This window comes from Camellia sinensis, chromosome 5, assembly GCF_055761805.1.
Source record: "Camellia sinensis isolate YWXY chromosome 5, ASM5576180v1, whole genome shotgun sequence".
Lineage (NCBI taxonomy): Eukaryota > Viridiplantae > Streptophyta > Magnoliopsida > Ericales > Theaceae > Camellia > Camellia sinensis.
Genome location: NC_138965.1, coordinates 127,250,043 through 127,271,735, shown reverse-complemented (window position 1 = coordinate 127,271,735; position 21,693 = coordinate 127,250,043). Strand labels below are relative to the sequence as shown.

General features: G+C 39.5%; 1 protein-coding gene across 2 annotated transcripts; it reads left to right on the top strand.

Moving 5' to 3' along the window:
• Positions 1-184: 184 nt before the first annotated feature.
• Positions 185-17,192, top strand: LOC114283131 (uncharacterized). 2 transcript variants are annotated; one of them, XM_082869774.1, is made up of 9 exons: positions 185-324; positions 3,328-4,171; positions 4,314-4,448; positions 4,566-15,792; positions 15,879-15,964; positions 16,040-16,139; positions 16,242-16,460; positions 16,554-16,681; positions 16,788-17,192. In XM_082869774.1, exons 7-9 carry the CDS (start codon positions 16,245-16,247, stop codon positions 16,945-16,947), a joined length of 504 nt encoding a protein of 167 aa, XP_082725900.1. In that variant the 5' UTR covers positions 185-324; positions 3,328-4,171; positions 4,314-4,448; positions 4,566-15,792; positions 15,879-15,964; positions 16,040-16,139; positions 16,242-16,244; the 3' UTR covers positions 16,948-17,192. The 2 variants fall into 2 exon arrangements, with proteins under 2 accessions (XP_082725900.1, XP_082725898.1); XM_082869772.1 differs by having other exon boundaries at positions 15,874-15,964.
• Positions 17,193-21,693: the final 4,501 nt, after the last annotated feature.

The following is a 21,693-nucleotide window of genomic DNA, read 5'->3' as shown; positions in this document are numbered from 1 at the left end:
TTTTACACACTCAAATATTGGTATTGAAAGCTGAATTTTTTTAGAAAAGCATTTTAGCAAGACGATGAAAATGATGATTTTATTAACAGATGCCCCAAAACTTCTTCTCTTCCTAGAATGCTCTGTTTCTCTGCAGTTTGTGGATATGTGTAGGTCAATCAGAGTTACCCACTTCCAGATCCAGTTGGCTTTGCAGGTGAATTTTTTGAAGTAACAATTATGGATACGACTCTTGGAAATCCATCCATGGCAAAGTTGACATTACTACATGATCTAATGGAGGAGCTGAACCGACTCAAATAAGAAAGCTTCGGAATTACCAAGGTAATTGGCAAGCAATTGACTTTTTTTTTTTTTGTTTTTTTTTTAATTTTATTATTATTGACGATCATTGCAGTGATTGGGGCTGGGACAGGACACCACAAATCCAGCTTTTAAGCTAGATTTTTCTTTCTTTTTTTTCTTTTCTTTTTTTTTTCGTGAATTTTTTAATTATGTGTCAACCTTTTTTAGTTTTTACGTGCTTCTTGACTGGATTGTATTGCACCAAATAATTGTAAAAAAAATACATCAAATTATTTTACATTAACTAAATTTGAAAAAAGTCCACTAAAAAAATCTGATTTTCTTGTTACTTTTGCTTTTAGTAGATTTGTTCAGATTTGATTCTTTTTTTAAAGTAGTTCTTAGTAGCTTCTAGTAGAATACTAGTACCTAAAAAGTACAACAAAACCGATAAATTTTGAAAAAATTTACTACAAAATAAAAAATCAAATAAAAGCCAGAGAAAAGATTGATTGATGTCACCTAGTAAACTTGGATGTACAATCTGCAAAAATGGTGAAGTCAGTGAGTGGTTTGATTAAACAGGTAAATTCTGCTTGATTGTATTCTTCTAAGAAATTGTATCCTATTATACTTGTGATGTACATCAGATTATTTAAGCATAAGTTCTGTGTATAACTTATAATCAAGTATTGAAAGCTTTGGTTTAGCCCCATCAAGCATCAAAGTTTTTTTTTTTTTTTTTTTTTGTTGTCAAAGAGAATATTTGTTGAAAGTGAATTTACATGATTAGGGGCATTGAGATGCTGCAAATTTTTTGTGAAACAACAATAGAGATGTGTTGTGAGAAGTAACAATTTGGTCTGTCATAGGTGTATTTTGTTCTTTTTTACACTCTTGATATAGAGAAGTGCATAACACAAACATTTTAGCACGCGACATCATTTTCCTTGTAGAATGACATGAATCAAAATGGTTGGTCAAAATGATTGCATGTCTTGTTGAAATTCTAGTATACCTGATTGTTCAAATGTTTAGATCAAAATGGACAGCTTAAGTTCGTTGTATATTTAAAGAATGATAAGAGTGTTCATAGGTTTGGCTGAGTAATCTAATGCTTGGAGTTTTTTTTGAAAACTGAAATACAGAATATATATTTGGCTTCTTCCGAAGCTATTGTTTGATTCACAAGGTGGATTGAAATAGAATGATTATTTCTTAACAATAATAAACATTGATTTCATTTGTAATGTATTTTCTTTTCTTTCCTTTTCTTTTCTTTTCTGTAGTGAATTAAATGTAAGAAGTAATATTTTGATAGAATGATCATTTATTCTATTTTGTTTAAATGAACAAAAATAACATTTACAGGGAGGGGAGCCACTAAGAAGCAAGGTATGTGAACTTGCAATACTTGACACTGGTACAGATAGAATTTTATGATGTTTACACACCCAAATTAGGGATGGCAACGAGTTGGGATATTCGTGTTTTACACGTGAATTTTTTATTTTGAATTTAATTACTTTAGTTATACAATTTCATATTTTATTTTAATCTTGACCATTTTGACCCATGTATCCCTATATGTAATCCTACTTTATTAAAGCTCTCCTAATATTTATTTTTTTTTAGAATCAAGTTTTTGACAAATACAATCAGGTTGAAAATTTTTGTCAACCTTACGCCCAATTAAATGTTCAACCTATCATATGAGTGTGTTGGGATGATGTCATTAAAACTCATTGGAGCTAATGACTGAGAGTGTAAGGGTGATCCTTTGGAACTGTGTTTCTTTGGTGAATAATGCTATACTTTTTATGAGTTCATATTATATTTTATCATACTATTTTATGCAATCACGGTAATTGAATAAAAAATAAAAAATAAAATATGTATGACCTATTATATTAAGGGAGAGTTACTGATAAATCTCATAATGTGGAATGTTGGTTCAATTAGTCCTTAAATTCTTTTATTACTCCGTTTGGTCCTGTGGTAATGTATCTTCCTGAAATGCCCTCATTTGTTGGGTTATGCGTGGGGTGTGATTGGGTGTCACGGCGGCAAAAGGCCTATAGTAGTTTTTAGTGATGTTGTGGGTGTATGACGATGTGTAGTCATACACGTGCAACCTGACCCATACGAAACGACCCGCGTGTTATGTTAGGCAAAACCCCAAATCAAGCAAACAGTGTCGCGTAATCCCTAATTTCTTGGTGTTACCGTTTTAGTGTTACTGGATTTGGGGGATTCTGTGGAATTGGGTGGGGTTTTGGATATTGATTTGGGATTCGCAGGAATAAGGTAGGGTTTCGAGTGAGATTGTCCATATTTGTTTTCGAAATTGTGTGTTGGAGGCGCAGTGTGTTTGTTGGGTTTGGACGCTGTGAACATAGACGTGTGGGACGAACTTCGACGGTGGCAATGGCGCACAATCGTAAGTTTTTTTCTCGTTTTTTGTTGTAGTGATGTTCTGTGTTGTTTTTTGTTTTGAAAGTTGTTGAATGGTGGGTCGGCATGTTTGGTTGTTGGGGGGGCAGTTGTCTGGGTGTGTGGTCCATCATTCTGTGTGACATGGGGGGTATGTTGGTTTCGATTTGTACTCTTATTTTTTGTCATCATGTATGTATGTGACTTGGTTGTTGTGTTTGTAACAATGTGTCGGGTTTGTGGGAAAGTCGAAAGTGTGTGGGTTTAACATGTTTGGTCTCCACATTATGTCGTCAACCTGTAATTCTGTGTTGTTTTTTTGTTAAATTGGGTGTCCGTCGTGTGTGTGACATGCTCACATAAGTTTGTAATATCTATTAGCACATATATTCATTTATGTAAAAAAATGTATAGGGTTGTTTGTAGTAACGGACGATGGTGTTGTGAACGTGTGATGACGTCAACAATCTGTTGGGGGGAAGGGGTAGTGATGTTGAAAGTTATTGGTTTAGTTTTGGTTTGAATAGTTTTTGTTGTGTTACATCAGTTTTGTAGTATATGTTATGTGGTTTGGATAAAACACTAAGTGGGTGTTGTTTTGTGGAACAGATAATGTTGTGCCATTGAGGAGCCCGTGGACTAGGTCGGTTGAGCGTAAACGTTTAGAGGGTCCAAGTGTTGCATCGTCGTCAAGGCTTCGTGTGAAGTTGCAGGGGCATGTTTTGTTTAAACAGCCACAAAGAGTTGGTCAGAATATGCGCTTGCCTCGGAAACCAACGCATATACGCTCGCCTCGGAAACCAACGCATCGTATTAATTTTCGTTCGAATATGGCAGGTGTAATTAAGATTGTTTTCGAGCTAGGGTTGAGTGAAAGATACTTTCGGCGGCTGAGGCAAACACCGTTTTGGCTAATGTTTGAAGCCATTATTATAAACAAACTGGACTTCAATGAATACAAAAAATGTGATGATCTGGTGGTTAAAATTCTGAGGACGTTTAGGCTACGTGACGACGCGTTCTATGTTGGCGGTTGTCCTGTTAAAGTTTGCAAAGCTGACATTAGGTTGGTTTTCGGGTTGCAACGTGGTGTCTAGCAGTTGGACCTGACGCCGGGCACACGGCCTGCATCTGATTTCATTCAGCGACGTTGTAATGGCGTAGGGCGGATAACAGCGAGTCTGATTAAAAGTTTACTTGATGATGCGGTGAAAGGTAATTCGAAGCGCGATGGGAAGGACACTGCTAAGCTGCTGTGTTTATATGTGTGCGTCAAATTATTTTTCTCGACGTCCGGGGAAACGATCAGTTGGGTGTTTGTTCGATACATGGACAACTTGGACACTGTCCAAAATTATGACTAGACGGTGACAATTTTGAACACGTTGTGGGATCTGTTCGTGAATTTTGGCGGTCTTCGGAGAAAGTTACGGGTTATGTTGTTGCGCTACTGGTATGTTGTTTACGTTAAATGATTTTTTTACTTTGCTGATGTTATGTGTGATGCACGTTGCCGATGTGTGAAGTTGTCTATTATTTGTTGAATATGTTGTTCGTATCACGGAGTAACTGATGTTGTCTTTGTGCATGCACAGTACTGGCTTTGTGAGCATACGAACATCGTGTGCACGACTAAACCCATAATGTTCTCCCGATTTTTGAAATGGAACATCAGCACACTGTTGGCAAAAACACGCTGCTTGGATTTGGGGGCTGTGTCACAGTTTGAGGTGCGTCAGTATGAGTTTGATGTGTGTTATGTTTGTGGGTGTGTTCAACTTGAAATTTTTTTTGGTTTTTTTTGTTGTACTGCGTAATTGAATTTTGTTTTTTTTTTTTTATGGCAGGTGATTAGGGGCAAACTTGTGAGCCAACCGTACGAAAAGGTTATAATAGCTGGAGAAGAGTTTGATGGTGGGGAGGACGCTAATATTGATGAAGATCGAGAAGTGGGTAGAGAATACAATAGCAATGGTAGTGATGATTTTTGTAGTGACAGTGGGGCTGGGAACAATGTGAACATGGGTGTTTGTGGCAATGAAGTTGTGGGTGGTGTCGGGGTGGCTGCTAAAAGGAACGTAAGGGGCAGTGGTGATTGTAGACGATTTGAAGCGGAGGGGGGTGTGGTTGCAAAAGGTAAACCCTGTGTTGTGATGGATGCCGTAAGTTCAGCGAAGCGGGATGTTGGTGGTATTGTATGTGCAACACGGGTGTAATGGATTGGTGATGGCAATGGGAAACTGGAGACGGCGTTAGCCGAGTTATACGCACTTCGGACGGAATATAGAGTTAAAGATGGTGCGATTGCGGAGTTGCAAGCAAAGGTGGACCAGCTGAGGAGGATGAAAAAAAAACAAGCTGTGGATATAGTTGATGGTTTCACCTTAGTTTTCAAGGTGAAGGAAGATGAGATGAAGGTGGTGGAGGAAAATGTTGAGCTACGGAAAACGATAGGTGTTTTAGAGGAGCAGTTAGCTGAACAAGATGTACACAACGTGACACAAGCATTCCGTAAGGTCACTGATGGTGACACTGATATGTGGGAAGGCAACGGTATTGGAAGTAACGAAGGGGCGACATTTGATAGTGTTGGACAGCGGGGAAATAATGTGTTAAAAAAGGGTGAAAATTGTGGGGGATTCGATGAAATGACAAGTGGTGTGGTGGTTGAAGTTAGTGGGAATGGGTCCGATGTAGTTGAAGTTGCTGGGTGTGTGACGAGAACACAACCGGTGGAGGGCGTAAAGAGCTCGTTTGTGAGGAACCTGAAGGGTAAGGTGAGGAAGGAGCTTATGAATCCAGATTTTGAGTACAGTGGTGTGGGTAAAATGATGATGGGGTGTGGTAAGGTGGTAGATGTCCTACGTACCAGTGTGAGAAGTGGTAACGCTGGACGGTCTATTGATGTGGATGCATGTGCAGTAAGGAGCAGGGAGTTGTAATACCTCTGTTCCGTAATACGTTAATTGGTCCTTAACATGATGTGATTATGTGTTTTGATATGATTTTGTGTTCCATTATGTGAAAATGTGTGATTTTGAAGTTCTATCTGTTCACCATAGGAATATCTGTTGGATAATCTGCCTTGGGAATTAAATTGAAGACCTTATCGGCCACAGAACCCGAAATTGATTGCACCATTGTAATTGGCATAATTTTTAGAGCCTACGGTGAAATTTAATTAGAAATTGATTCGGGTCAGATTAAGTTGATTAAATTGATAATTTAGTGCCCAATTGTTTATTATTATTATTTTGGAATAGTGGGGTTTGATGTAAAAGAGCATTACACTCTCAATTCCTTCCCTGATGTGGCCTTGACTGATTAAACTCTCTAGAGAGAGTGAGAGACCCGAAATTGAGAGAGAAAGGGGGAAATCATCTAAGTTTGCTCTTGAAGTTTTGGAGTCTTGAAGGCTAGCTCAAGAATTAACCATAGTTGTGAAGATTAAAGCTCTTTGGTGAGTAATTTTGTAAATTCTGAGTTGAATAAGAATAAAGAACATGAATTTAATTGAGTATGATGAAATTGAATTGGTTTTGTTGAATTGAAGGCTAAATTGTGCATGCATGTAAGAAGTTGTCTTAAATTGCATGTTTGAGTACAAATACGTATAATCCATGTGAAATGTTAAAGGAAGCTCATGTTTTGACCACCTCTTCACCAAATGAGTTGAGAATGGTGAGCATCTCCCACATGCATGTACAAATTATGGGAGAGTAAGTCTTGAATGTTTGAATTTGAGCATGTTGGTGATGAGTTTGACATATTTTGGGGTATACATGTGAATTAATTGTGAATTGAGCTTCATTGGGTTGTGATTTAAGGTTTACATCATGTTAGTATAATTATATTTGAGATTTGAGTCATAACATGCATGTTTTGTTGGTTAAAAATTGAATTGGAGCTCAAGAACACAATTCTGGGTTTTCCAGAATTTTGAGGTCCGCTCGAGTGGGGAACCTGACGCTCGAGCGAGAAATGCGTGCTCCCAGTATTTTTTGCAGACTTGATGTCCGCTCGAGCGGGGTAATTCACGCTCGAGCAGGGGAGCTATTTTGACAGGCCTTCCGCTCGAGCGCCCTATTTAACGCTCGAGCGTATTTTTGATGGAACCAGTACTTTTGCAGGCCTCAAGGGTCAGCTCGAGCGGGGTATTCTACGCTCGAGCGGGGACCCTGTTTTCTGAAACTCTGAAAATGCATTCTGTGTTATATCTTTCCGTTCTCTTTCACTTGTAAGCACTCTTAGGCATGCATTGTGCATTGTAAATGAGTTAACGAGTTAAGAATAAAGCCTAAAGAGGAATATGTGAATTAGAGAACGGATTGAACTGTTAGTGACCCTTTTGTGTTTATGAAATATGTAGGGTCAAGCTCCAGGGCAAATCCACAAGCCGATCACTGTGAGTAATATTGATATTTGAATGATTGTGAATGTCCAATTATTATTCCCTTATAAGCTTTATAAGTTGCTAATTGGGATTGTGGACAAAAGTCTGACAGGAATAAACATAAATGGACCAAAGGTCGTTTCGATAAACATAAATGGATCAAAGTTCGTTTTGATAAACATAAATGGACCAAAGGTCGTTTTGATAAACATAAATGGACCGAAGGTCGTTTTGATAACAAATGAACGGACCGAAGGTCGTTTTGACCTATATGAATGGACCGAAGGTCGTTTTGACATATATGAACGGACCGAAGGTCGTTTTCATAGGAATGAGTGGACCGAAGGTCGTTTTGATATATATGAATGGACCTAAGGTCGTTTTGACATAAATGAGCGGGCCGAAGGCTGTTTTGACACGAATGTATGGGCCGGAAGCCGTTTTGACGTAAACGAATGGACCGAAGGTCGTTTCGCTATGAATAAGTGGACCGAAGGTCGTTTTGATAGAAATAAATGGACCTAAGGTCGTTTTGATATGAATGAGTGGGCCGAAGGCCGTTTTGACACGAATGTATGGGCCGGAGGCCGTTTTGACGTAAACGAATAGACCGAAGGTCGTTTCGATATAAATCAGTGGACTGAAGGTCGTTTTGATAGAAATAAATGGACCTAAGGTCGTTTTGACATGAATGAGTGGGCCGAAGGCCGTTTTGACACGAATGTATGGGCCGAAGGCCGTTTTGACGTAAACGAATAGGCCGAAGGCCATTTTGACAGAAATGAATGGGCCGAAGGCCGTTTTGACATAAATGAATGGGCCGAAGGCCGTTTTGACATGAATGGAAATCTGAAGGGGCCAAAGGCTAGAATGTTTTGAACTACAGTCACTTGATTTGAATTTCGTATAGTTATATATCTGTTAAATGGAAATATGAATTGGGCCTAAGGCCGTTTGGAACATGTTGTTCTACATTGTTATGTAACTTCTGTATTTGATTTGATATTATTCACTGGGCTTTTGCTCACGCTCATTCATGTGTTTGTAGGTGAGCCAAGAGAGGTCTAGACCCAACCTCAGTGAAGTCTGTATGGAACAACTAAGGTTTTGAGAGAGTCAGCCCTTGTGTCTCACGCACGAGACCCGTCTTGGCCCTTTTGTTATGTATTTACATTTTGTCAGGTTGGCGAAGTTTTGAATCCGTCTGTATATAGTTTTCATGGGTTGACTTAGTTTGGATGATCCTGTTTGTATAGAATCTTATGTCACTACAGTTTCTGTTGTGAGTTATTAACATATGTATGTTTGGAATGTTATGTTGTGCATATAAGCACGGCTCTATGGATAAAGTTTTAAATTTTGCTTCTGTTTGGCCCCTTTTACTCTGATGAGTTTTGTCTTATTTGGTTTGAGGCCGTAGGTAATCTCGTGATTACTGGTCGGTTATGGCCTTAATCCAGAGGGGCGGGTTCGGGTCGTGACAGAGTGGTATCAAAGCACGAGTTAATAATTCACACGCTTGTCCAAAAGAGCAATAAGCGTCTAGATAAGATCTAGGATGCATTCGTGTGATAAATATGAATCTGAAAGCATCAAGAATACGCTTAAATGTTTAATGCGAACGATTATGTATTATAAGTTTGTGATTCACTTGCATTACAACTTATTTGGATACGTATGCTCTTTGGTATATGCATACTTGTGACTCTTTTGTGTATAGTATAATGCAAGCTTAATCAGATGGTGAGTAATAACTCTGTAAAGTTATTGTTTTGTATGAATGAATAATTGTTCAAAATTCTCCTTGAACGTAATTGTGGTATCCTTAGCGGAGACCCTCACCCAAGGGACATAATACTGTGGCTTATGGTTATGGGGCCCTAGCCCGGGGGAAATAATACCGTGGCACAGGCCCTCGCCCGGGGGAAACAATACAGTGGCCTATGTATGAGACATGTCATCCGGTACCAGAGGTTCCATTATGAAACTTGATATGCTTGACCAACATGATATGTTACGCTAAAGGAAGTACCACACATGATTTGAATATGAGATATGAATTGTTACACTAATGTGTACAACAAGTTTGTTTTGATATAATGCACATACATGAATATATAAATCATGAAAAGTTGTCTATGTGCATTCAATTCTGCCTACGGGTGTCTATGTGAAATATGAACATGATTTGAGTATATAATTACTTAGTAAATGTTCAGCATGCGATATCTGATAAGTATGCAATTATCTGTTACGTATGTGATTAATTATGTACGAGATGTGAAATGAGAATATAAAGACGTGCCTATGTACGAATATGACTATGTGTATCTGTGTTTATTTTCGTATCGGGCATCCCAGTATTTGGCAACGTTTAGTGAGAATTGTGTAGAGAATGGTTAAATTAAGGGCATATGAGCTGGAAGGCTCTTCCGCAGCCCGACTTGATAGACTGGAAAGAATGGTACAAGAAATGGCAGGAACCTTAAGACGACAACGTCAGTTGCCGTTACGGCGAGAACCTTTGCCACCATCAGTGTACGAAACATTGAGGAGTTTGTTATCGGATTTCTGGGGTTTGTTATAGGTGTGGTGAAATGGGCCGTATGGTAAAGAACTGTCCCCGAACTGAACAAAATGTGAATAAATCTTATGCCTCAGTTAGATTCGTACCAGTGGTAGGAATTGCTACTCAGGATGGAGTAATTGCACTCATCCCAGAAAGTGCTCAAAATACTGCGAACGCTATCCCAAGTATTTATACTATTTATGAACAAATGCTCATGTGTTGATTGATTCTGAATTAGTACACGTGTACATTTTTGCTTGGGATATTATTTGATTCGGATCGACATATTTTTCCATATCTGCTGCATGTGTATCTGGATCAGTTAGACCTACATAATTGAGACCGTGTTCATTGGAGATATATGCCCCGTTTAGGAAATTTGTGAAATACGTTTTGGGATATTGATTGACTCTGCACATGCACATGTATATCTAAACCTATGCTCAGGTTGATTTGTTATGTTACTGTCTTCAATGACTAAACCACTGGAATTGTGACTTTGTGATTGTATAATTGAGTTGAGCACCCCAAATGATAAACTCTATAATTGTGAGACCATGCATTTTGATGGGTAGAAAATTGACTGGATTATGTGACTATACTGGGCTCGACTCATAAACCTACATTTTGTGACTAATTTGGAACCTTTGTGTAACAGATCGTATCTTATGTACAACCGAGGAACTCTGTTTAATGTGTTACTGTGCACCATGTGCTTGTATATAAGACTTGTTTGGGAATTGCTGTATTGATTATGGTACATACTTCCTGATCTGAATAACTGCATGTTTATGCAACTACCCCCGAATTTATGTAGTCAATGCCATATTATACATGACTTGAAACGCTTTGATATGAACAGTTGTGATGAATAATTCTTGAGAACTGATAAACTTAAGACAGTTGTGAAACTATCAGCCGTGTGCCTAAACAAACGAAGTGAGCCTCACAGAACCGAATGTACCCCATTTGAGAAAACTTTTATCTGATTCGGTCCTTTAGAACCTTTGCCTGATATTGTTCCGATAGAACCCACATTTGATATAATTTGATGGAACCTTTGTTTGATCTAATCTGACAAGACTTTTGCTTGGATTGACCGATAAGACCCTCTATCTAATTTGATTTTGTAAAAAGGGGATTAAGAATTGCTTGTGAATAAATAGCTAGATTATTCTTGGCAGAAAAACTGATAGACCCAAAACTTGAATTCGTTTGGAATACTCGACTTATTGGATAGACCTTTCGTGGACTATCAACAGATTGACCTAACCAAACGCATCATTGAGAACCAATCCCTAACTATTGAGGACATATGTGTTAAAAATGAATCGAATTGTACAAACCCCGTGATTGGGTGTCGTAAGGAGTGTTGTTCCATTTTGTTTGTTTGACGCTATGGGAACCGATGACGGTAGATTGATTTGATTTTGAGCAGTACTGAACATTTGTCTTTGACTGATCAAAACATGTTTTGTAAGGGAGAGTGGTTGCTTCAGCGCTATCAGATTTTGGGGAAATCAGGTTATAGTGAATGGTGTTGTGTTGCTTTGATGACATTCTTAGAGTGTCCTTTCGTGCTAGGGGACGTTAAGCCTATGTAGCACCTTTGATTGAGATACCTTTTGCCACCGACGGTTTCGTACGGGTGGGTTTGACTAATCGATCTGGAATCGGCCACCGATGGTCGCGAACGGGTGTGCTTCGATTTCGAGACGATTATTCCTTTGTTTTGTTCGGAATGTCATCCTTTGGTATTATGTAAATGTTTTAACATCCAAGAAACTTTGAAAAACCCTGATTGTCCGAAAAGTGCGTGAATTCGGTACGCTTTGTATATAACCACCCAGTGTCATTATATTCTGTGATTGGAACCCTGAGAATGTGTGAATTGTGTTTGACATGCGATTGACTCCTTTGATAATGCCTTTGACGTCATGGGGATTTACGTATATGAATTGCCTTATGCTTTTGACGACTTTCAGATAAAGTAGAAAGACTCGATGGAACAGAGAATTGAATATTGAACTGAATTGTGAATTGCAAACTGTAAACTGTTGAATGAATGAAGAACACGTGTATTCTATTAGAAGTCGACTGCCTCAGTGTTATTGTATTTTACAATTGGTACTATGGGGATGTAAGTTACGTATGTCGTGTGGTTGATCGCTTCGTTGTTATCTTTGTTGACTCGGGAATCAGTGCCTGAATTCACTTTAAATTCCTAAAGACTTTTGATTAACCTTGAATAGCTATAATGAGCTACTGAAAATACCGAATCGGATTGTGTATTGTGGAATTATTGAAAAATGAATTGAACTTTTGTGACAAGGGAATGAACCGAACTTCTATGATAAAGTTGGCTGGCATCTGAAATGAATATGTTGGTGACTTACTTTGAAAAGGGCAATTATTGAAATTGTGTCTAAATATTTTCGGTAGCTATAAGTCGAAGTTGAACATCAGGTATAGACTGGGCTACTTCGACGTCCCTCTATTCCGGAATGGAATTAGGGATATGTGATTATGAATTTCATTGTGGGGCTACCTTAAGTACTCAAGGTGTAAGTCCCATTTGGGTTATTGTATGAAGAATTACTAAATTCGCTCATTTCCTTCCTGTGACATTTTCATAAGATGCTTGTAGACTAGTCACTGTTATACCAATAAGATTGCTCGTTTGCATGAGGTCCCAGTATCTATTGTTTTAGACAGAAATTTTAAAATGTATTTGAATTTTGACAAGCCTTCAAGAGGCAATGAGAACTGAATTGGGATTCAGCATTACTATCCATCCATAGATTGATGTATAGTCAGAAGGAACTATTTAGACTCTAAGAGAAATGCTCCGAATGTGTACTTTAGATCTTGGAGAAGTCAGAAAAATCTGTCCATTGTTCGCAGACTTTGCTTACAACAAAAGCTTACGCTCTAGTTTCAATATGGTACCATACAAGCTTTGTATGGAAGAAAAGATAAGTCTCTGACTGGTTGAGAACTGAGTTTTGTTTGACTTTGGGGCTAAGTAAGTGGCTATCAAAAAGGATTGAAACCATTGAATGAAAAGTGTTCCGAATTATGCCTGACTAAAGATAAATTAAGTTTGAAGGACCAAACTTCCTAAATGGGGGAAGACTGTAATACCTCTGTTCCGTAATACGTTAATTGGTCCTTAACATGATGTGATTATGTGTTTTGATATGATTTTGTGTTCCATTATGTGAAAATGTGTGGTTTTGAAGTTCTATCTGTTCACCATAGGAATATCTGTTGAATAATCTGTCTTGGGAATTAAATTGAAGGCCTTATCGGCCACAGAACCCGAAATTGATTGCGCCATTGTAATTGGCATAATTTTTAGAGCCTACAGTGAAATTTAATTAGAAATTGATTCGGGTCAGATTAAGTTGATTAAATTGATAATTTAGTGCCCAATTGTTTATTATTATTATTTTGGAATAGTGGGGTTTGATGTAAAAGGGCATTACACCCTCAATTCCTTCCCTGATGTGGCCTTGACTGATTAAACTCTCTAGAGAGAGTGAGAGACCCGAAATTGAGAGAGAAGGGGAAATCATCTAAGTTTGCTCTTGAAGCTTTGGAGTCTGGATGGCTAGCTCAAGAATTAACCATAATTGTGAAGATTAAAGCTCTTTGGTGAGTAAATTTGTAAATTCAGAGTTGAATAAGAATAAAGAACATGAATTTAATTGAGTATGATGAAATTGAATTGGTTTTGCTGAATTGAAGGCTAAATTGTGCATGCATGTAAGAAGTTGTCTTAAATTGCATGTTTGAGCACAAATACGTATAATCCATGTGAAATGTTAAAGGAAACTCATGTTTTGACCACCTCTTCACCAAATGAGTTGAGAATGGTGAGCATCTCCCACATGCATGTACAAATTATGGGAGAGTAAGTCTTGAATGCTTGAATTTGAGCATGTTGGTGATGAGTTTGACATATTTTGGGGTATACATGTGAATTAATTGTGAATTGAGCTTCATTGGGTTGTGATTTAAGGTTTACATCATGTTAGTATAATTATATTTGAGATTTGAGCCATAACATGCATGTTTTGTTGGTTGAAAATTGAATTGGAGCTCAAGAACACAATTCTGGGTTTTCCAGAATTTTGAGGTCCGCTCGAGCGGGGAACCTGACGCTCGAGCGAGAAATGCGTGCTCCCAGTATTTTTTGCAGACTTGATGTCCGCTCGAGCGGGGTAATTCACGCTCGAGCGGGGGAGCTATTTTTACAGGCCTTCCGCTCGAGCGCCCTATTTAATGCTCGAGCGTATTTTTGATGCAACCAGTACTTTTGCAGGCCTTAAGGGTAAGCTCGAGCGGGGTATTCTACGCTCGAGCGGGGATCCTGTTTTCTAAAACTTTGAAAATGCATTCTGTGTTATATCTTTCCGTTCTCTTTTACTTGTAAGCACTCTTAGGCATGCATTGAGCATTGTAAATGAGTTAACGAGTTAAAAATAAAGCCTAAAGAGGAATATGTGAATTAGAGAACGGATTGAATTGTTAGTGACCCTTTTGTGTTTATGAAATATGTAGGGCCAAGCTCCAGGACAAATCCACAAGCCGATCACTGTGAGTAATATCGATATTTGAATGATTGTGAATGTCCAATTATTATTCCCTTATAAGCTTCATAAGTTGCTAATTGGGATTGTGGACAAAAGTCTGACTGGAATAAACATAAATGGACCAAAGGTCGTTTCGATAAACATAAATGGACCAAAGGTCGTTTTGATAAACATAAATGGACCGAAGGTCGTTTTGATAACAAAAGAACGGACCGAAGGTCGTTTTGACCTATATGAATGGACCGAAGGTCGTTTTGACATATATGAACGGACCGAAGGTCGTTTTGATAGAAATGAGTAGACCGAAGGTCGTTTTGATATATATGAATGGACCTAAGGTCGTTTTGACATAAATGAGCGGGCCGAAGGCCGTTTTGACACGAATGTATGGGCCGGAGGCCGTTTTGATATAAACGAATGGACCGAAGGTCGTTTCGATATGAATAAGTGGACCGAAGGTCGTTTTGATAGAAATAAATGGACCTAAGGTCGTTTTGATATGAATGAGTGGGCCGAAAGCCGTTTTGACACGAATGTATGGGCCGGAGGCCGTTTTGACGTAAACGAATGGACCGAAGGTCGTTTCGATATGAATAAGTGGACCGAAGGTCGTTTTGATAGAAATAAATGGACCTAAGGTCGTTTTGACATGAATAAGTGGGCCGAAGGCCGTTTTGACACGAATGTATGGGCCGAAGGCCGTTTTGACGTAAACGAATAGGCCGAAGGCCATTTTGACAGAAATGAATTGGCCGAAGGCCGTTTTGACATGAATGGAAATCTAAAGGGGCCAAAGGCCAGAATGTTTTGAACTACAGTCACTTAATTTGAATTTCGTATAGTTATATATCTGTTAAATGGAAATATGAATTGGGCCTAAGGCCGTTTGGAACATGTTGTTTTACATTGTTATGTAACTTCTGTATTTGATTTGATATTATTCACTGGGCTTTTGCTCACGCTCATTCATGTGTTTGTAGGTGAGCCAAGAGAGGTCTAGACCCAGCCTCAGTGAAGTCTGTATGGAACAACTAAGGTTTTGAGAGAGTCAGCCCTTGTGTCTCACGCACGAGACCCGTCTTCGCCCTTTTGTTATGTATTTACATTTTGTCAGGTTGGCGAAATTTTGTATCCGTCTGTATATAGTTTTCATGGGTTGACTTAGTTTGGATGATCCTGTCTGTATAGAATCTTATGTCACTACAGTTGTGAGTTATTAACATATGTATGTCTGGAATGTTATGGTGTGCATATAAGCACGGTTCTATGGACAAAGTTTTAAATTTTGCTTCCGTTTGGCCCCTTTTACTCTGATGAGTTTTGTCTTATTTGGTTTGAGGTCGTAGGTAATCTCGTGATTACTGGCCGGTTATGGCCTTAACCCAGAGGGGCGGGTTCGGGTCGTGACAGGAGTGGTCTGGGTTTGATTTGAACAATCGGTTAGGGGTGTGGAAGTTGATGACTTCAGTGGAGAAAGAGAAGATCAGAAACGCGTATGACAAAGATGGGGACAGGTATGTAATGTGCGTGTGATGGAAATGAAGTTGGGTGTGTGTATACATTTGTTTGACATGCATTATGTGTTTTACTTGTAGCGCAGTGATGTGGGCTAGTAGTGGACATGATGTGTGTGTCTACTTTGTGGATATTAAGTCGCTTGTTCGACCATTGTCATTGCGTGGCAATGTAAGTAACTGGTGTAAAGTTGTAATGTTATTGTTTAAATGTATATTTTGTTTAAAGTTTACCGTTTTGTGGCAGGTGATAGATGCGTACGCAGTCTTGTTGATGGAATAACAAGATAGACTTGCTGTTAGAGTGGAGTTCTCGGACAAGTCATGTTTTTAGTAGCATATGCCTTGTGAGTTTTTGAAGTTGTTTTTAAAGTTACATTGGAAAGCTTTGTGGTGCATGGTTGGAACGATTAAAATCTTATAATCTAACGGGTGAAATAATGATGCAGAATATGTTAAAAAACGATAACAGTAATGCACAGGACAAATTCGTGCTGGACAACTTCGCGACATGTAAAGATTGTCGGTACGTCCACTTCCCTATTTGTTTCCGAGCACACTGGACGTTGGTTGTTTATGACACTAAAACGGGTCTCTGGAACCATTACAACTCTATGAGGCCCCGGGTTGGACTAGAAAACAAGCACCTTAAGGAGGCAGTGTTTGTGGTGAGTTAAATGTATCATTATATGTGTGGGGTTGATGTGTTTTTGTGTGTCTTCATTGTGTGTGTTTGGTAATGGTAGGGTATTGTTTTACAGAGGGATACTATTATTGAAATCCAGCGAGGCGCAGTTGGCGTATTGGGCGATGACGACGCAACGCAGTTTGGTCAATTAGGTGTGGAGGCAGTTACTGACTGCCCGCAGCAAAAACACGACTCATACATGTATTGTCCAAATTAATTTGATAGTACATACATAAAATGTAATGTGGTATATGGTTTGTTGGAGGAGTTAATAAGTTGTTTTTGTTTGTGTTGTCGCTCATTGCAGGGAGGACTGTGCAATCATTATGTGTGCTGTGATGCGGCAGTATGTACATCATATGGACGTGAACAGATCGTTGCAGGGGGATAACTGCATCATATTGCGCGCCAACATGGTTAAAGGTTTTGTGAACGACCACGGAAGGGGTCTGAAAGATAGTGCATGAAGTATGGAGCTGTTTGGTTTTTGTGATTGGGGTTGATTTGTCGGTTGGGTTTTCCTTTGGCAGTATGGTGGCGCTACGTTATATTCCACTTTTTTGTGGGGTTTTTTTTTTTTGCACAGGGATGAACTTATTTTGTTAAGTTTGTTAACTTTTTTTGTGAATGTTTTGGTTGGTTTTAACGTTGGGTATTAAATTGTGAATAACAGTAATTACATATGGAGGTTATGCGATTATGTGTTATGTTACATTTGACCTTGTGTTTCGTTCATTTACTGCTTAGGAATTTTGTGTGTTGAACATGTTGTGTTGCTTAGTAACAGCTTTTGAATTTTGTATGTTGGACATATTTGCTGGACAGAAGTGGAACAGGTATCACGTAGTTGTGTGATGGTGTATGAATAGTATTGCATTTAGCATGTAAAATGAAGATATTGTGACAATGTGACTTTGTGAAACTGCTAAGGGTTAATGGTATTACTGGCTTGTGTATGGACATTACATTTGTTGTGGCAATTCATAGTAGTGGGTAGTGGTGCAATTTGTGTGTTGTTATGTATTGTGTGTTCCCGCTGAAAGAAAATTTCATTAAAATAGGAATCAATTTAAGGGAATGGATAATTGAAAATGATGTGAAGAAAAAAGGTAAATGAGTATACCACTACATTATGAATGGGGCACTGTTATGGAACATTGTCCACAATGCGAAAAGTACTTTGAAATTAAATCCATACATGGAAAATATGTGTAACCCATAATTATTAACTAGGAAAAATAAAGTAATGCAGAAAGTACTTGGAAATTAAATGCATACATAGGGAATATGTGTAACTCATGATTATTAACTGGGAAAAGTAAAGTAATAAAAGTGTCAAATAATGTGTTTCCACATGATTGGGTTGATCTGCTATATTGGTTCTTTGTAGGTCTTTCAGTTGTGGTGTCCAATGCGACCGCACCTGCTGCAACGTATTGGTTGGACTTTCTCACCGCGTGACGGTATCCTCTTTTTCTTGGGCCTGCCAGGTGGTCATTTGACAGCGGGTGGCAGTATGATCAAATTGTGTATGTCGATGGGTGGTTGTTCCACTGTTGGGATTGGTGTAATCGTTGGGCTGTACGACAAGCGATATTCTGAGGAATGGAAGTAAGGCTCGATTAATGTGTACAAATCTTGTCCACTTTTTCGAGCAGCAACAATGGCATGTGAGTATAGGAACCCGTTAATCTGCCACTGGAAACACGAGCATGTGCAGCTGTCAACATCAACCATGACGGACGAGTGTGAGTGTACCTCGTACACGGTAGGGCTTGATTGGCTTACAGTCCATGACCTCCCGTCATTGTATGACTTTTCTAGGAGTTTTTCCATTTTTGGGCATAACACTCCATGCCATTTTTGTGACGTTTCCCGCTTAGTTGACATTTGTCGCATTATTTGTGCCCTTATACTGTCCACCAAACGGGTTATCGGAAGGTGACGTGCCTCGGAAATCCAGTTGTTGAAGGATTCGGCGGCATTGGAGGACATCTCGCCGTACCGGTTACCTCTGTATTGCAATGTGTTTCACAATATAGCAGCAGCATTAGTGTAGATAATTTAATGTAACACGACGCGGTCAATGTTTTGTACTATTTATATACAAGTGGGACATGTGAAGGTACGGACCTGAAATAAGCATTTGCCCAATGTTGTGGGGGTAGATTTCCGAGGAAATCGATTGCAATTTTCTTACCGGAATTGAACTTTTTTACGATCTCTTCAAATGTAGTAACAGTCGGTGCGTGTAGACACCTCATTTTTGACCGTCCTCTAGACTCGGACATCACCGCTTGGAACACTCGGTGATTATCCATGTTTGTGTTCGTTTGGAGTTCCCGGAGGTCTCGGCTCGCGCGCCTTGCCTCAGGATCTCCGAACTCGACTGTTTAGTGTCTGGTTTTGCACCAAACACTTGTGTTTTGCCTTGGAGGGGCAGGGAATGCCTTGTGAGGCATCCCCACATACCACCGGCAGTGGCTAGAGGCCACCGGCTGGTTTTTGCTTCCACCGGCAATCTTTATTGCCGGTCGGCACTATTTGTTGCCGGTTGGCACTCTTTTTTGCCAAAATGGCATCTTTGGCCGGCCGACTACTGTGCATCTGCTTTTGCAGATATTTTAAGACAGCTGTCTTGCTTTTGGCTCCCCTCCATACACGTGTATGGAGGGATCTCCCTCTTTAGAAGCTTGTCTTGTAAGCTTTACAAGGCAAAAGCCTCTATAAAGAAAAGCCTTGTCTCTTGGTTTTAGGGTTAGAGACTTGAGACATTTTAGAGATAGAAAAGACAGAGAGAAGCTCTAGTTTTAGGGTTAGGGTTCATACATATCTCCTATCTCTCTTTTTCTCTCTTTGTGCTCTAGGTGTTTTAGTTCATACTATTGCACACAAACACCTAGTGTTTCACCTTCCTTTGGCTCCTGAGGTTCTAAGGGGCTGATTTTGGTGTTTTGGTGTTGGATTCAAGCCAAGGAGGGCCATTGGAGCATCATTTGTGAAGGTGGTCTACAAGGGTGAGAAACTTCCCTTTTATTTCCCATTTTTGCATCTTGTTTTTGCCTATCTTTGAACTGTTTTTGTGCTTAGTGTATAATACAAAAAAAGTTATGTTTTTTAGCCCTCTTGATTGTTTATTAAGAGTGTTTTGTGGTTTGAGGGTGTTTGACCCCTCTTAGGCCTTGAAAGGCCCCATTTTGAGCCATTTTGAGCAAGTTTCGAGACTTTGGTGTTTGGGCCTCTTCACCACTGAAATCTTGAGGGATTTCAGCGGTGGAGATGGTGCCTTGAAGTCTCTAAAAGGAGAGGGCCACCCCCTCTCCTTGTTGTCCTTGAAAAGGACCATTTTTGGCCTCTTGAGGGAGCACCTAGCTAAGCTTCATGTTGACCATGCCTTAGTTGTTTTTTGTGCTTATTATGTCATAATATGCCTCTGTTTTTACTTGGTTTTGGTACACCATGCATGCTTAGCATGCCTACCATGTAATGCCATGTTATTGCCTTAATATGCCTTAGGTTGTTAGCCTTTGTTCTAGCATGTTTTAGGCTTAGCCTTGTGAAGGTTTTGTGCTCATTTTGCCATGTTTAAGGTCTGTCCTAGGTTGTTTGGGTCGAATTTGGCATGCTTAGTATAGCTCCTTTGCATTCCGGCTTGTTGGCCTTAAGTGTGTGAGTGTATAGCATGACATTTTTGCATTGATTTGGTGATTTGGAATCATCCACCATGTTATTTCAGACCTTATAGTATGCTTGTATGCTTGCTTTAGTTACCTCTTTGATGCTTTGAAGGTTTGTGTAACATGTTCCATGTTTTGGTGATTATACATGCCTTTGATTTTGAGCCACTTAGATGCCATCTAGGGGATCCCCTTTGCATGGTCTAGGTCTGCCTTGAACTTATTTTAAGCCCCCTTTGCCTTGTGAGGCTTGGTTGGCTTGGCCATGGTTCAAGCCCCTTTGACTTGCTTCAAGCACTTAGGCCATTTGTTGCATATTTGGCTTGATTTGTTGCTTGATTTGGCTCCATGTTTTAACATGATTTTCAATGCTTATGTTGCATGTTATATGTCCATGATTACTTTCTTTCAAATGTGTTTGAGAGTTGTCCAATTTGTGCCTAAGCGTTGGTCTTTAATCATGTGTATGTGTGCATGTGTATTTGGTCCCTTATTATGGCACTTTGGCCATTGCTTTAGGCCTATTTAGAGTTGCCTAAATTATGTGTAAGTCCACCTTTCCATTGATTTGCATTACCCCATGTTTGCTTGTATGCTTGCATAAGTGTCTTGCCATGCCATGTTGCACCCTTAGCTTGCATGCCTAGGTTGCATTGTATCTTGCATGCATGCCTTGTTCCTTGACTTGGTGATAGGAATTGGGCCTTGGTTTGTTTGTTTGGTTTGCATTTCATTTGACATGAAAGTTGCACACTTGATTCTTTGGGCCGTCATGCATGGAAATGCGTGATTGACGGTCCGAGAATCGAGGCACATGCCCTTTTGAGTCACAAACATGATAGGGGGCATGATTGGTGCATACACTGTTTGAATTGTATTGCCATGCAAGTTCTGTCCTCTGCTGCTGTGAGTTGCAGGTTCTGCAGGCATTCTTTGCCGACCGGCAGTGTACATTGCCGACCGGCAGTCATTCTCCTGCCGATAGCTTCATCTTGTGTCGGTGACTATATACCACTGCCGGTGGTAATTTCATTCAGCCGGTGGTGATCTCCAGTATCCAGAAGAGCATCTTTGAGACTTTGGCAGTCTTCAGAGGGGCAGAGCAGGGAAAACAGAGGCAGACTACGCATGGCGGTGCACTTCCGAGCAAGACCCGAGCACGCGCTGCATCCGGCCCTCCTCCCGAGGCGGTTTACTGTTTTTCCTAACTTAATTAGTTTGTTGCTAATTAGGTAATTTGTAATATTTAATTAGCTTGCATAGTTAATTAATTTGTATTATTTATTTGGTCCCTCCGAGCGAGGGCGAATCTGTAATAAGTGTGGGTGAGTGGCGTGTATGTCTTGCAATCCCCACTTCTTTCTTCCCTTTTATTTACCTGCTTTGATGGTTAGTATTAGGGCACGTCTAAATTAGCATACCTCATGCAATGCATGCGTGCATTCATACATTTGCTTTGCATGCACCGGGCTCGGCGCATCATTCTAACTACATCTGTATTTCAAACCCCAAATTGAATATATGTTAGTTGTGCAT

Excerpts from the sequence above, each read along its gene's own strand:
- LOC114283131 (XM_082869772.1), top strand. The coding sequence starts at position 5,061 with ATGAAAAAAAAACAAGCTGTGGATATAGTTGATGGTTTCACCTTAGTT.